The following is a 17,300-nucleotide window of genomic DNA, read 5'->3' on the forward strand; positions in this document are numbered from 1 at the left end:
TTATATTTTAAGGTCTAATGCAAAATTATCAAAAATTCCACTTTCACCTCTCTAAATTTAACCCCTCATTTAATAAAAAAATTTTTTTTATCTTCGGTAGAATATCATTGATGCAATATCATGATTGGGTATCTAAAAATTTCCAAGAACAATATTGTGTTTAAAATATGGTTGCAGATATAATGTAATAGCTCATTTCTAATTTCAATACGAATCGTTTGATCATTTTATTTTATTTTTATTCTGTGATGTCACGTATTTTTTTTGGTATTGCCAAGAGAATAGAATATACCATAAAAAAAGATAGACAAAATTAAAGATCTACCAATTTAACTTTGCACTGACAATGTGTTAAAAAGAATTAAAGTTTCAGAAATTCTTAATAGAAATATTTTATGTTTAAATTTTTCTGTTTAATTTATTAAATATAAATTTTAACACTAGATTTTAATTTACAGTAACGTGCCGAGAAATATTAATAGTTGTAGGATATCATTACATTATTATTTATGAACATTAAAAGTAGTAATTATGCTCTCTCAAATTATTCCAATTATACTCTCGAAAAGATACGTTATCATAATGACCTTGAGTGACCTTCTACATAAAGAAGTATAAAAATCTACCTTGGAGAAGAAAATCGGTTACAAAATCCAATAAATGACCTAATTGCAAACATCACGTAATTTCACGCCATAAACTGCTAAAACAAAGCGATTGGTAACCTAAATTGAAAACTAAGAATTTTATATATTCCAAAATTTTCTTGTTAAGATAATTTTGAAAATTTGTCGCTAATTTTTAACTTTTAAGATGTGACTATTGTGGTTAAAACTGATTTTTTTTTAAATTTCTTGATTTGTTCTTTTCTCTATTTTTTTTTTCATAATTAGGCAAAAAAATAATTAAAACTACTTTGCAATTACATGGTGAACTACAGTAATTGTAATTATCACTGCAATTACCAATACATTCTACCGTAATTGTTTTTCCCCTCAAATTCCAAGTAATTATAATTTTTGCATAATTAGGCAACAAAATAATTAAAACTACTTTGCAATTACATGGTGAACTACAGTAATTGTAATTGTCATTGCAATTACTACATTAATTGCAATTAGCAATCCATACTACCGTAATTGTTTTTCCCCTCAAATTCCAAGTAATTATAATTTTTGCATAATTAGGCAACAAAATAATTAAAACTACTTTGCAATTACATGGTGAACTACAGTAATTGTAATTATCACTGCAATTACCAATACATTCTACCGTAATTGTTTTTCCCCTCAAATTCCAAGTAATTATAATACAATTACAAGTATGTATGACGTGTTTTATTTATACGTTTTTCGTCATTCGAAACATATTATTATAAAAAATGTTATTAAAACCTACAAAACTTCAATTTAGGTTCACTAGGCTTTACACATATATTATTGAGCCACTAACTTGTATGAACTTTTCATGGATTGCGCTCACAGCGTTATATTTATTTCTATTATGAAGTATAATATTTTTCAAGGTGTGTGTAGATTTGTTTAAAAAAAATTAACTTGTTACAAAATACTGATACATATAGATGGTCATAATGTGAGACTCTAAAAGACAGGTTTATACTTCGGTTTAAACTAATGCTTCCTTTCTTAAGTTGTCATCCAATGAAGATTTTTTTTTATTTCATCTGTAAAATAATTACAATTAGCAAATGAGCTGTCATATTATGGTATGACATGGTTTGGCATTAGGGACACAGTACCCAGTGATGCATCCTCCTGTCGTTCAAGTAAACCATTAGATCAAACTAGGAGATCCTTTATCTAACTCCTCTTCAGAGTTACGTCGGTGATGTCATTTTTAGTCATCAGACTTACCAAGTTATAGAAAAGTTCATGTAATTGTTGTAAGTGTAATTTTGAACGTTCGCGAAATTGTTTGTAAGTCATAAAGGAATGTGGTTCGTTACAGTTGGAATTCTTAGGTCGGTGTGAATAATATGAAACGTAGAGTGGTGAGTTTGTTGCAATGAAGATTTTTTAATGTATACAATCACCACGATAGAATCAGCATTAAAATAATAAAAGAATAAAAAGGATTATTATGATCAACATAACTTATAAACAATATATATAGAGTTTAGTTTTCTAGAAATGTTAAGGAAAAGGGAAAATCCCTGGAGAACACTTTCCAGACCTTCGGTAAGTTGGGAAATTCAATAAACATTTACATGAGTAATTTAATGTTTCAGTAGCATTTTAATAACACTAAGATAACCGTTAAATGGTTTATAATGTCAAAAATTTAGAAGAAGAATTACACTGAAGTAATTATAATTGTGATTCTCCCTTACAACTATCTTTTGGTGCTAAGTAATCGCAGTTACAATTATTTCTTGACCCTTAGTAATTGCAATTACAATTACATGTACTTTGATTCTTATCGTCGGTTTGGAAGAAGACTGTCACAACTCAAAATAATTCATTTTTTTGTTTTCACAATGAAACGACTGCAATTCGTTTATATTTTTATGTGGAAGAGAGTTACAAGTTGTAATTCTTACTGCGCCATCTAGAATAACAACTTGCAGTCGTTTCATTGTGAAAACGTAAAAAAAAAAAAAAATTATTTTGAGTGGTGACAGTCTTCTTCAGAGACAATCGAAATGTGACTTCTTTAATTTATGTTAATATATTTCTTAAAAGTTGAAATGAATCACAAGCGCGCGACCATGAAATCGATTTTATGTTTATTTTCTGCATCTTAGAAAACATATAAATAAACCCTAATATGATAATAAATATATACAACAGTGCGCAATCTTGAACTAGATACAATTTTCATATTGAATCTATTTAACTCAATATTCGATAAAGATTTCAACAATTTAGCATTGAATAAATGGTCAAGAGTGTAATATAATTTTAGCTAACCGGTATAATGTTATATTTCAGCCATACTGCTCAGAGGAAAAATGGCAAAATGTTAAAACCAGAAATCTTTTAAAAAGTATTTTTCTGAAAACTGTTGAGATTGGAGTTGGAAAATGTTAATTAAAGGACTCATTTAGAAAATTAGTATGGTAAAGTACTGCAATGGTGAATAATTTAGGAATATCTTTTCTGAAACGAGCGAGAATTAATTTCAGCTAAAAATAAGGTGGTGAGTGAAAGTTGTATGATGGATGCGCACACCGCACCAGATTTGTATAACATGTAATCTTGATTAGCACATGAGACATTCCATCAGCCCATAATGTAAAGTGAGTCAAACTTAAATAGCTGACTATATTGAAGTCAAACACTTAACTGTTGAATATCACCGAAGGGCTGTTCAAATATGATAATCCATAATTAAAATTAAATAAATTAATCAAATGAGATAGAAAAGTGAAACAACACACACAAGCCTGTTTAAATAAGGCTTATTATGCTCTGTTCCATTTGATGGCAACGTTACAATTATCCAATGAAAACATCATTAACAAATTTTATTCGATTTCCCATTCACAGAGGGGCAGAAATAAAAGGAACCCGGACGCTGATTACAAAACGTGATTGGTGAATGACTAATTGCTATTGACCAATCAGAATGCAGTTAGGGGACGTCGTTTTTCCCTGGCTGTGACAGTTAGCTGTCGAGCCGTTCTCTACAAAGCGAGGGGTTCGCATGTTGATCTATATCTCTCCGCGTCTCTCTCTTTTATCTTCTCTCTATATATGTTGTTCGTACAGCTGTGTCGACAATATTTTCGTTTAACTATCATGGCAATTGTTCTATTAAGTAGTTTCCGTATTGAGGGGAATGAACAAATCGACGTTTTAATCTTCTAGAAATTAAAATTGATTTCATTATCTCTATAAACCATGTAATGATACTTCAAAGATGAGATTAAGATAGTGAAAAGCAGAAACAAGGGGTTGATGGAAAAACTTGGTGGTTTAGCGTGATGTTGACAATTGTTTAAAGATGCGCAAGACAGTGGATTTTAGTTTGCGGCTAAAACAGTAGTGTTTGAGGATGCCCCCTCAAGAATTTTTTTAATGTGATTTGGAAATGTTGCCCTCTAGTGAAAACATATGGAAGGGTAGAGAGTAGTGAGCCCTATTGGCCTGTACAAGTGAAAAGAGCAAGCACACTTTCTTCTACAATGCATCATGAGTGATTAGATCTTCATCAGACTCAGGCAAGAGAGACGGTGGCAAGATGAGAGAAGAAAACAGCTAGAAAGAAACCCATCTTCCATCGTAACATCGAATTGTAACCTATAATCCCTTCCATTATTTCTTGTAAAATTATAGATAGGCAAAATTAATTTAAATTCAAACAACTATATTTTAACCCTTTTTGGAAAACTAAATCAATTATTTCATAGCTATTAGAAGAGAGCTTTTATTTCATTTTTTTTCAGTATAAGTAATTAGGATAATATCCCCCAACAATCAAACCCGTGTAATACTTGAATTATACAAGTATAGTGATAATTCTGTTGTTTACTTCCTCGACAGAATGAGTTGAAGCATAAAATATAGAAAAAAAAAACAATTAACTATAAGAAAATTGAGATCGGTAATTGCGCGATGCAAATTAATTTTAATGTCTTGGGTTTAGTTGCATTTCGTCATGGTTTTCTATTTTCATCACAATGTCAAAAAGACATAACTGAACTAGTTATTTCATTAATTAAAAATACAAAATATCCACTGAAATTAGAAATTAGCTATACCTTATGTCTGCAACAACAATTCAAACATGATGTTCTCAGATATCTTCTGATATGTCATTTCTACCAAACCCACAATAGACTAAAGGTGAGGTGATGGTGGAAATAAATATAGAATAAATAAAAGTTTAACATTTTAATCTAGAAAATAAAAACCTATTACTTCTACTTTATAAATTCTGCCTGCCTCACATTAGGAATCTACATCTTGTTGATATAGAAGAATGGGACTTGTGCATTAGAATTGAAAATAATTGTTATTGAAATTTTGAAAAATATCAAATATAATTTAAGGCTGATTACATGTCTAATCACCCGATAAAGAATTAAATTGATATCCACTTGATAAGATTTAGATAAAACGTGGCAGAATTAATTGTGTAATAATATCCTAATAAAACAAGAAAAAACAAAATCATTTACAAGTTTTCTTGAATTATTTTTTTGGTTTTATTAATTTATTGCTATTATAAGGCTCGGAAATCGCGCTTTTAAAAATCTTTTCATGCACCTATTTTTGAATATTTGTTAGCAAAAATACTCTTGTATATACCTATCATAATCCCTCTAACTATTAAAAACATTAAAAATTTTAATCTTAAACACTTTCTTGAGACTAGTCGACGTTGTTTAAATAAACAATTTTAAATTTTATCCATTATAGTATCAAACATTTTATTCTTCGGCCAATTCGGCTATCCTCAGGAACAATCTATTATAAAACAACTTTTATTACGTCTATGATCCTCAACAATTAATTAACAATATTATTTATAATTTATCTTACCTTGATACAATTTTTGGACTAAATAATTTAATTTGAGACTATAATGAATAAAATTTAAAATTTTTTTTAAAAATCATAACCATTTCTAAAGGTTTTATAAAAACACAATATTTAGATCTAGATAGGGATCAATATTGTTTTAAAATACTCTTAAATGCATCATCTACTAGATAAATTAAAAATATAGATGGATTTTTAACATGTTGAATTATTAAGGATTATAGCAGTGTATTGAAATTCAAAAAGTAACGGAGACTCATGCTAAACAAAATATTTTTGGTACTTTTTAAAGATTGTGAATCGTATTTTTTTTTTTATTAGAATAACGGTTTTTTCACCCTTGCGAGGTACCTCGCCAAACTATATAATGTTCAAAATACACATTTAATATAGTGATTTGTTTGTCTTTTTAATGTAGTTTAGAATTATTATTATATAGAATAATGAATTATAGATGAAAAACTGAGTTTCATTTAAATTCTTAAGTTAAACGCGGTGCCGCCCATATCGCTCATGACATTTATCACGTAGAAGAAGCGTTATGTATTTCTATTTGTTCTTTTCGGTTTTGATATCTTAATTTACTTGGTAAAATTGAATACAAGATAGGATATACCTTTTATCTGAGAGTACTTTAAAGAAGAATTTGAAAATAAATGAAATAAATATTTATTGACATCATTATTATTGGTATTACTTCGACTTTATCATGAGTCGTACCTATTTCTTTTACTACTGAAAGAAATTGAAGCCGGTTAAATGCAGCATGAAGTAGTTTATAATTTTTTTTAGGAGTAAACTGTTACTATGATATTTGTCAAAACAAAATTTTAAAATATGTATTTTATTTTATATGAAAAAAAAAATATCGGCTTATGAATAACTATATCCCAGAAACTATTCGACCAACAGATGTTAACAATCGCTCAAATTTAAGTCAAATTCACCAATAAAAGAGCTCATACTAACCATTTATTTTGTTTCATCCGTATTTATTTCGAACCTTGTTACTTACTAGAGTTCATCAAAGTAATTGTATTTAGTTTTATAGTTTCCTTGTCCTCACTTTAGCATACCCCGTCGGTATTTTACCACCTCTTTTCGGTATTCATCACGTTTTTGACAAAGTATTCTAATGCTAGATTAAATAAAATAAGTGATAAAGAATTGTTTTGTATCAAAACCTGACCGAACCTCATTCTTCTTATTATAATGATTACCAATTCAAAAATACTACAGTCATGGATTTTACTTTTAAAAAATGCGATTTAAAGATTTTAAACACTGAATGAAAAAATGAATGATTTTTTTTTAATTTGTATTTATTTTATAAAATTTACGGGTAAACGAAAATACACATAATCTTTTTTTAAAAAATCAGTTGTATATAATAAATATAAATAAAATATTAATAAGTAAAAAGTCTTTCTTTTTTTTTTATCATTTAAAAAATAATGACAATATATTATCTGTCAGCTTCGCTATGGCCTAATGCATAAAGTTCTTCTTCGGAGATATCTACTGAAAAATCTTCATTGTTTATGGTAATTTTGTTCAATATCTTATTATATCTTCTGGATTTACTCATGATGCTAGAGGGTATTAAAAGGGAATTGGTCGAAATAAAAAAAATTATTACCCTATTGTAGATACTTAATAATAAATATAAATTGTGTACGACAATTGAAACTTTCGCACACTGTCACTGCAGCAATCCTACTAAAGATCGTCTCTTGTTTCTTAGGCGACAAACATAAGGGATTTTATTGAAGAAATTAAAAGTCGACAATTAGGCCATACAATCTGCTTTTGTATACATTATCAACAGTGATCGAGATAAATTGGAAATATATTAGTAAAGACTTTTCTTTCACTCTTATATTTATTATTGGTGGAATGATTTTACAAACGAAGGAAACATATGATTGTTCATGAAATAAGCTTGCCCGTCGATTTGACGGGTTCGGTGAATATAGGAATACTCCGTACAAATTTCAAAAATTAGGAAACGTTTTGGTTAAATGATTAATTTACGATGCAGAATGTTTAAAATTAATGCAATATTTTTTTTAGATGTTTGAAATTCGTTGAATTTATGGATTCTATAAAAATAGTGTTGAACATTGGATGTTTTTGTACGTTTAAGGTGTGTCATACATTAAAAAAAAATTTCTTTAAGTTCGACATTTTTAGTAAATGGTTCATTCAAACATTATCTAGTAATTAGAATTGATAATCATTTTTTAAATAATGTAAAATTATGAAACAAATAGTTACGTAAAAATTATCACTTTATGCAAGAGTTACGTGAATGTTTTAAGGACTTCCATCTCGAAGACAAATGCCCAGACTCCTGATATAATAAAAAAATACGACAGGACATACTGTAGGAAACTGCGGCAGTAAACTTTGACAGAGGTTTAGTGATTACAGATGAGAACGGGAGCAGTAATATATCAACCGCTTGGAGGATAATCTCCCGATGATGAAGGACCGCCTTGACAAACAGCCTCAGCCGCCAGGAATAGACCTCACACCCTCCTCTTCTTGGGTAAGTAATTGGCCCGATCATCAGGAGTCATTACGGAGATGTCTCTCTGTATCATGTTATCTATCTGTTAACGTTTTGGCGAGTGGGTATTACACCAACCAGTGTAATACGTATGTATTATTTTCAAATCTTAATAATGTATGAATTAGAAATAGTATTCATTTATCTGTATGCATAGACTGTGAAACTAGGACGTTTGTGATTCAGGGTTTGCTTTTTAATAATAATAAAAATAAAAATTTTATGATGAAAGAAGTTTGTTACAAATTAGAGTATACTTTTACAATATACATCGGATGGAGTTTAGTGAAAGTAGCTGTCTTCTCAGTTTAATTATTGAACCAATAAGAACTAAAAAACTAAACAATGATAATGCTGTTTTTTAAATCCTTACTAAAAATAGACGGGTCCCAGGAAAAAATGTAAAAATTCAGAGTATTTGGATTGATCAAACGATGAGATCATTTAATTCGATGGGTTTTTGTATAATTTATAGCTTCGTAGTGGAAGGTATCTAGGATGAAAACATGTTATCTGTAGTTACTAAGCAAGTATCGAATAAATAAAGGCTGAAGGTTCTTATTTTGGGATATTGTAAGGAATATTGTAGTATCAGAGCTGGGGGAAAATTATTTATGAATAAAACTGTGACTAAATTGTCGTGGATAGAGTTCTTTATGTTCCAGTTACCTATGTTCCATGTTAATCACCTACCTCCTTTATCCTCAGTAATCTCCAAAAATCAAAAAAAGTTACATAGATCCTTCATCCACTTACCCTTTCAATTATTATAAACTATTTTATTAATCAAATTGAATCCTAATAGAACTCTTTACGTTCAATATTTTCTGAGATACAATTTTTAAAAACCAAAATAACAATTTTGTGGATGTATTTTGGCAAATATTTATAAAAATATTATTATCGTTATTATCATTATAGACCACATTATAGTGTAATTAACGATCTTCAAATTGATCCCTAATAATAATCTGTCAAATGGTTCCTGAAATGACGAAGGTTTCTCAAAATATAACTCATATTCAAAATGAGGCATAATGTCAAAATCATGTAAAAATATTTATAACTTTTGCTGATTACCTAAAAATATTCATTAAAAAAAATGAAATCTGTACCACTACAAGGGTAGAATACTTTGTAAGTCACCCAGTCAGGGGTGCAGTACTTAGTAACAAAGTACTGTTACTAGAACAACGGTTGTGCAAGGAGGTAATTGTCAGAATCACGCCCGACTTCCGGATTTTTCCATAATTAAGGGATTCATAATTACCCATTTAATTAGGTTGGGTGGACTTCTGAACATACTGGGCTGACTCACGGCTACAGTGAAACAGAAAATAATCATCTGCCACAGCCGGATTTGAAACCGGATCCTTGGAGTTAGTAGCCCAGTTCCTTACCATTGAGCCACCTGCTCCCAAGATTATTCATATTTAACTAAATAACATGATTACTCATTAATAGTCAACTTGATAAAAAAAAATTATTAATATTTTAAAAACTGTATCTCGGAAAATATTGAACGTAAATTGTTCTATTAGTATTCAATTTGAAGCAGGTCAAATGAATAATAAATTAGTTTGTAATAATAAGAAGGGGTAAGTGGATGAAGGATCTATGTGACTTTTTTTGAGTCTTTACTGTGGATAAAGGAGGTAGGTAGGTGCCTATCTAGCTAGCGTGAGGTACTCTAACCTCAAAATCCCATTTATAACTTAAATACAAAAAAAATTGAAATTTTTTAAAATTTACTATTTGTAACATAACCCTTTTTGTTTTCATGATATTTGCAAAATATGTTCTCAAAATACGGTCATATGGTTTGGAAAAACGTTTTCTGTTTAATGAAATATTTTACTTCATTTAATATCTATAATTACTATTTCATTTTTGCTTATTTTAATCTGTAATAAGTTACTGTAAAATGTATTTATTTGTTCATTACCATCTATTTATTATTATAAGGCAGAATTCTGTAGTTACCAAATTGTAAATAAATCTTTTATGTACTGAAAGTTTTTCTTTTATATTAATAGAAATTTAAGACAAGACACTGGTTGTACCTGCGAACTGCAAAGCCGCCTCTCTTAAATCTAGTCTTACAAACCCTTGAATGGACTAACATTCAAATAAAGACAAAATATTATACATTCTGAGAATGCCAGTTGTTAGACGGACTTAGAAAGAGTACTTTGAGAGGAAATACCCTAAGTTTTCCCATCGAACTGCGACTTAATATATTCAAGCACAGACTTTGGCCGTTTACTGATACCAGAAGAGAAGGGATTTGCTATTTGCTATATATTCTACTCCTTGATGTACGGCAGAACATCTTGCAGATTCTTGTTTTTCTGAATAGTGTTTAATAAGAATTTTTTGTTATTATGTTTGTAACAAATGTTTAAAAACAATAAACAAAGAACTACTATAAATATAAAATAATAAATTTTCATAGGATCAGAAAGGCTCAAGATCAAAAAGACTTCAAATTAAATAATAATTTAACTTATAGTCAATATGTAATTACTCATTATTTTTGGCTAATCAGACCATGTATCACTAATAATATTCATAAAAGACATACACAAAATTCGTCATAGTTCTGACTAAATTATATAGTTAAAGGACAAAATTCTATGTAGGCATCGCCTTGGTGTATAGGGTATACGACGACATAGAAAAATAAATTGAAATAATGCGAATATTATTATCATTCAATTTAAAAACTCAATCATATATAGTTTAATTGATATAGATAAAGGATTAATTATTAATCATACTTTTAAAAAATGAGATTTTTACATTTTAAAATCATTATCATATATCATATACAGTATGATATATGATAATGATTTTAAAATGTAAAAATCTCATTTTTAAAAAATGAGATTTTTAATCTATGTGCCAACAGTAGGAAAATTCTAACCACTGTAACGTCATTTGGACATGCACAAACATCATTGATTTAGCGATTCACACTTTAAAATTATATTTTTCACTGAAAGCATAATTTTTAGTGAACATAATTGACGGGGTTAGTTAATGAAGGGGTTATCTTACAAATAGTATATTTTGAGAAAACATAGATCAACTTTTTTTTTTTGGAGCTTGTTATATTTAAAGTCTAGGTATCTCAGTTATTAGCTCCTTAAGCACTTAGCAAGATAGGCACTTATCCTCTTCATTCAAAGTAAAGATTCTACTAATCAAAAAATGTTACATAGCTCCTTCATCCAATTACCCCTTCAACATAGTCTTCCACTTGGAACGCAAAATCACTACATTATTAATAACTAATTATTTGTAGGAGTCTTTTGGATTAAATATAACCTCTAATAAACTTAAAATTTGTATATTGCATTGTATTTACATCGACAATATCTTAACAAATATATAATCTTATTATTTAGATTCCATTATAATTTTTTATTCCTTCTTGCCAGCTTTAACCAAATCTTTCTAGTTTTGACACAGGGATAAACAACTTTTGTGTAGTCTTTATAGTAATAATTTTTGCAATCAGGTAATGCACAAGAACGATAAGGAATATAATTCATAATAAATTATTGCCTTAATAACAAATAAAACGAAATAAATTTCAATAATAATCGCCCTGATTAAATAAGCCTAGCATACGTTTATGTCGAAATGACGTCATACCAAAATAATATGCCATAAAAAAAAAAAATAATAAATTTTTGTGCATAGTTTGAGACTAAATTGCGACTTTTTAACCTAAAAATTCGGAGAGACTATCATTATAAAGTAAGCAGCATAAGACATTAAAAAAAAAAAAAAAAACCTAAAATACTATAGTGTTGGATTGGAGGTTCAGATGGTTCAGATGAACCATAACAATTTAAACTCATCATATTTACTGTCAGCCATGAAAACTCTCAAATTTAAAATTGAAAGTCATTTCAATTAAAAGTATTTTAATTACAATGAAAAATGTGTTTTGTTGTTGTCTTAATCAATTATCTTATGAAGAATTGATTATGAACTAATATAACAAATAAATAAAAATATAAATGAGAAGTTTTGTATTAAAAGTAAATTTATCCACTCTTGGAAAGTTATTACTTAAAAATGATCTCAAGTATATAATTTAATTTTTATTCAATTTTATTCATTTATTATTGACTTTCAACAGCTATTTGACAGAGGAAAATTCAAATTGAAATGAACTGAATAAATGTTAGGTGTAAAAGTTTAATTTGTCAAATGTTAATATATTTTTATAGAAAACTCCTCTATTCTATTGGATAAACATATAATTATTAAATAATTATATAATTGTTTGCATTTAATAAGTTTAATTACTACTACTTATAATTAATAATAAGGTAATTAGCTCACCCTCACCTTTCCTGTCCCGGTTCCTAGGTCGTGGAGGCTGGAAGCTGAGTTGGGTCTGCTCCATATGAGAGCTATCCCGGTAGTCAGTCGTCTCCGCCCAAACTGAAACAAAATATAATATGAATAATTATATAACAATATTATTTATTAAATAATGAAATAAAATTAAATTAATGTACATCTCAGGATGTTGCCAAGTCACATTTGTAGTCATAACTTGTCGTGACGGATCTAGACATTGTGAACCTGGACGAGATGATATTGGCCCTGTACGTTCCGATATTACATATTATTATTATAAGAAATATTAATTATGTTATATATAGTATTTGGGAGTAGGTGAAAGTACCACTTTATCTATTATATAAAGTGATACCTTTATGGTTACTAATGACGTCTTAACGAGATTTTAACCATTATTTTAAAAACTATAAGGAATGCATAACAATTTTTTATATTTTAAAGTGTAAATCACGATAAATGATGAAATATATAGGTGTTTTAACGAATCTATAATTTGTAATATTGAAATGCTTTTCATTATCATTTCAAGTTTTAATTTTTATCTATTCTTATAGAAGAATTGTAAATTTTTATATTTAATATATTTGAATATTAATATTATAAATGATTAATTTGAAAAACTTCGTTCTAAATTAAGATACACATGGTTCTAATTCAGTCAAGGGTTGTTCAAAGACTGGATACACTAGGAATCTGATAGAACTCCGAAACTTAACCTCATATAAATAGCTTAATAATATGAGACTATTTTAATATTAATAATAAGTAATACTATTTATTAATATATAACTTTTAAAAAAATTAAATATGTACCGCTACAACCGATTAAGGGTTAGCTGTGCAGTATTCTGTAAGGAAGTACTGTTACTTCCAACGGTTGGGAAGGTCATAATCACGCTCCACCGCCAGATTTTTCCCCAATTTAAGGGTACCCACTTCATGAGGCTATGTGGATCCCGGAGGTCTAAAAAACTTACAGGTTTGACTCACCCCTACAGTGAAACAGAAAATAATTATCCGCCACAGCTGGATTCGAATCCGGGTCCTTGGAAGTCTTTGGTTGTCAGTAGCACAGTGCTTTAATAAATAACTAATAATGTTTTAGTTTTATGATTAAATGAGCTTTGGACGTATATAAACTAAATATTTGAGTAATTGGGATCTCTAAGTAGTAGTTTTTTATGTATAAATTAAGTTAATTTATGATTTGTTTTTATGACTAAAAAACTAGGTCTCTGATCTCGGAGAGGAGTATAGAACTTAATGTTAGAAATAAGAATAAATACATGGTTCATAAATTGAAATTTTTGTCTGGCAAGCATTTACAAGGTTCCAGTTTCATATTACATGTTCATATTCCTTATGAACATTATATTCTTAAAGATAATTATCTTTAAACAATTGTTTAAAGTTTATTATTTAACATTATTTTTAAAAAAAGGAAGAAAATAAAGGGGGGGGGGGAAAGAACCAATGAGATTAAAAAAAAAAAGTCATGTTCTAATGTTATATACTAATACTGTTTGTAATTATTATTGTATACTTATATAGGGTTATTTGTCGTAAGATTGAAAATATCGTCTGATTGGACTAAAATAAGTATGCTGTGTGACTAGCAGTCCAATGAAGTTGGGCGGCACAACTTTATATTTATATTTTAATAAAGTTTTTCCCCTTCCTTTATTATAAATAATAAAGACACTCGTGCCACTGTTTCCTGACCAGGAGCGGTTTAAGGATAACGTAAGGTAATTGTAAATCAGTAATGGAGGAGAATAGAGGAGCTAATCTTGAATAAAGCCCCAACTAAGCCGAGGACCTACGAGCACCCTTACTTCATTACATTACCTCCCCCCACTTACATAATCAAAGGATTTGTAACTAAGCCCCTCATCATTATATTCCTTGTACAGTTTTAACTTTTTTTATTTAAGCTTCTAATTTTTCTGAAGACAGGCGAGTGTGGATGAGAAATGAGGACGTCTTAATGGTCTGAATATTCTGGAGACATTTCTTACATTTAATTCTAATCTTGATAGTATAAAATTAAAATTATGGCCTTACGATGTGCCATATATATATATCATAATATATATGATAAAATGAGCTATGATACGTTTCAAACAGATCGACTTTAAGGATAGTAACGAATCTGATAAAAAATAAAAATAGTACTGATAGACTTAGCAAGGAGCGTATCCCTGAAATGTTAATAAATACTGAATCGATGGATAAATGTTCGAGTGGTAAACCGAAACGTAGATAGTAGGATTGCGTTAAAACTGATTTTATAGATTCGGTTTGAAGAAGCGTCACTGGACAGATTTCATAGAACGTGGAAACGATTGGTAGTATCGGCATGGAACCTTCGGGTTCGCAAAGCCTTTATTATTATTGTTATACATATTTTATAATTATCATGTTTTTAAATTGATTACCTGAAGAAAATTTGCCATATGTGATAATTATAAACAAATTATAAGACTATAAGAAATGAGACGCAGAGTCCTACACTACCCTGGTTCAACCTTCCTAACCTCAACAATTTTTAGAATTTTCATTTAGTTTTCGCTGGGTCTTAACATTGACTTGTACTCTTGGAGGGTATTTTTGGTTTCCTAATCTACAGTTCTTCTCCAGAGCACCCAACACTGAAATTTCAAATGTAATTTTTTTTTTTTTGTATTTTCTGGATTCTGATAGTAATTGAGATTTTAAGATGAATTTGTATAAGAAACTTTTTAGATCCAAGGCATCCAGAACGTGTAAATCACCTAATACCAGTAACTTTTACTCTTTTTTGAAGATTTAAGTGCAAATACTGCGCAAAATTTAAAAATTCTAAAGAACAAAATCTTTTCAGAATATAATTTTCCTTTGGAAACGGTAATCGCAAGTATTTATTAATTCACTCTTTTACAATCATTTTAGTCGGTAGACGTTACTCAAGTAACTGATTCTTATATAAAATTGGATTATAAAAATTATTTTATTCTTTATATTTTTCCAATTCCTTTGTCTACGCGAAAAACTTCAAATCTCATTACAAATTGTTTTCAGTTCCTATCTCTTCGAGACGCATCGGAACAAAAAAAAATGCTGCATATCAATTCATATTAAAATTCGATTTAATATCTGGACCTGTAAAAAAAAAAATCCATTCTATTGGAAATTCCAGATTTAGTTGTGTTGGGAAAGAACTGAAGAAGATTAGAAAATTTAAAATACCCTCAAAATATCAAATGTCACTGTTATAGCCAAGCGAGAATCTAATCAACAACTTTGAAAATTGTAGGGCTCAGGGGCACATTATAAATATGAAAATTTACCAGTTTTAATAAAACAACTACAAAATTAACTTATTTAACACAAAAAAATTTACTTAATTTAAACTAGAAAATTTACTTATTTAAATGTGTTTTAATAAAATTAATAATTGTTTTAAATAGTTGGTCTCGGATTTACTTCATAATATCCTAACTGATAAAAGACCAACTAAAGATAAAAAACTAACTGAGATGTTAAAACATTAACTGTTTAAACATCCATCATATTCATGTTATTTATGGTCATAATACATTTTTTTTTTTAAATAAACAAATAAAACCAATTAATATATTTGAATGGAATATGGTCCGGGTGCGGTAAAAAAAAAAACTCAAATAGTAGATAATTATACTATTTTATTGAGCCAACGTTTCGCCCCACGTTGCAGGGCTTCGTCAGGGCTGTTTTGACGGCAGTCAAAAATAAAGTCAAGTCAAATAAAGTTGTCTTTATTTTTAACTGCCGTCAAAACAGCCCTGACGAAGCCCTGCAACGTGGGGCGAAACGTTGGCTCTATAAAATAGTATAATTATCTACTATTTGAGTTTTTTTTTACCGCACCCGGGCCATATTCCATTCATCTATACACACGGTCAATCAATAATCTGCCAATTAATATATTGGCATATAGACGTTTTTAACCCTATAGAGTGTATTCATTATTAGAATGGCAGATCTTATATGAATTTACAATCTAGATTTTTTCTAGGATACCAACATAGTCGGACCATTTACGTGTCGGTTTGAATGAAAATAATAAAGGATTTTCAGGAAATATCTTTAGTAATATATTTAGGCCTTAAGGACCTTGGAGGTACAAAGTACAACGCTACAAACTCGAAAGACCCGGGTTCGAGTCAGGCTGTGGCAGATAGTTATTTTCTGTTACACTGTAGCAGTCAGTAGAGTCAACCCTGTGGGATCTTGATCCCTCCTGAGGTCCCAGCCTCATAAAGTGGGTACTATTAATTGGAAAAAAATCTCTTGGTTAAGCGTGATTTTGAAAAAATGAATTTCTTGTATAACCTTTGTTCTAAGAACAATGCTTACATACAATGTACTGAACCCATGACCCTTGAAGGGTCTTTAATGTCCCATTACTGCAACAGATTAAGATTATTAAATCAGGGCTTTCCAATAAGCGATGGAAATACTAAATACACTGAAGATATAATTCATAAACCTTTATCTTCCTTATAATAATTAAAATTAAAATCTTGTTAAGAAGTCGTTAATAAACACGAAGAGCACCACTTCTAGTAAAGCCGAATGTGAACAATCGCGGTACTTCATGTGTTTCAGGCACGGATTTATTATTATTATTTTTTTTAATGATTATTATCTCTTTTTTTCATCGAATAATGTTAACAGTCTTGAAATATTAAGTTAAAATTAATTACATTCTCGAGTGTTCTCTAAAACTCTTATCGTTCGTAATCCGCCATTAATCCTCTAATTTGTACCGATTTTTAAAAATGACAAATTGGTTTGTTAAAAAACTAAAGCTGTAA

At 29.1% G+C, this 17,300-nt stretch overlaps 1 protein-coding gene across 3 annotated transcripts in view; it reads right to left on the reverse strand.

Annotated features, from left to right (window-relative positions):
• Ptx1 (pituitary homeobox homolog Ptx1) overlaps window positions 1-17,300 on the reverse strand; it is a 105,326-nt gene that overhangs the window by 37,262 nt on the left and 50,764 nt on the right. For 2 of the 3 annotated variants that reach the window (XM_014417476.3, XM_014417477.3), the window contains exon 3: window positions 12,439-12,540. In XM_014417476.3, the coding sequence (XP_014272962.1) occupies window positions 12,439-12,540 (102 nt within the window). The remainder of the gene's footprint in view (window positions 1-12,438; window positions 12,541-17,300) is intronic. The other variant, XM_014417479.3, reaches the window with a different exon arrangement.

Source organism: Halyomorpha halys, unplaced genomic scaffold, assembly GCF_000696795.3.
Source record: "Halyomorpha halys isolate HHAL.00 unplaced genomic scaffold, Hhal_1.1 Scaffold157.1, whole genome shotgun sequence".
In the NCBI taxonomy this organism is placed as follows: Eukaryota; Metazoa; Arthropoda; class Insecta; order Hemiptera; family Pentatomidae; genus Halyomorpha; species Halyomorpha halys.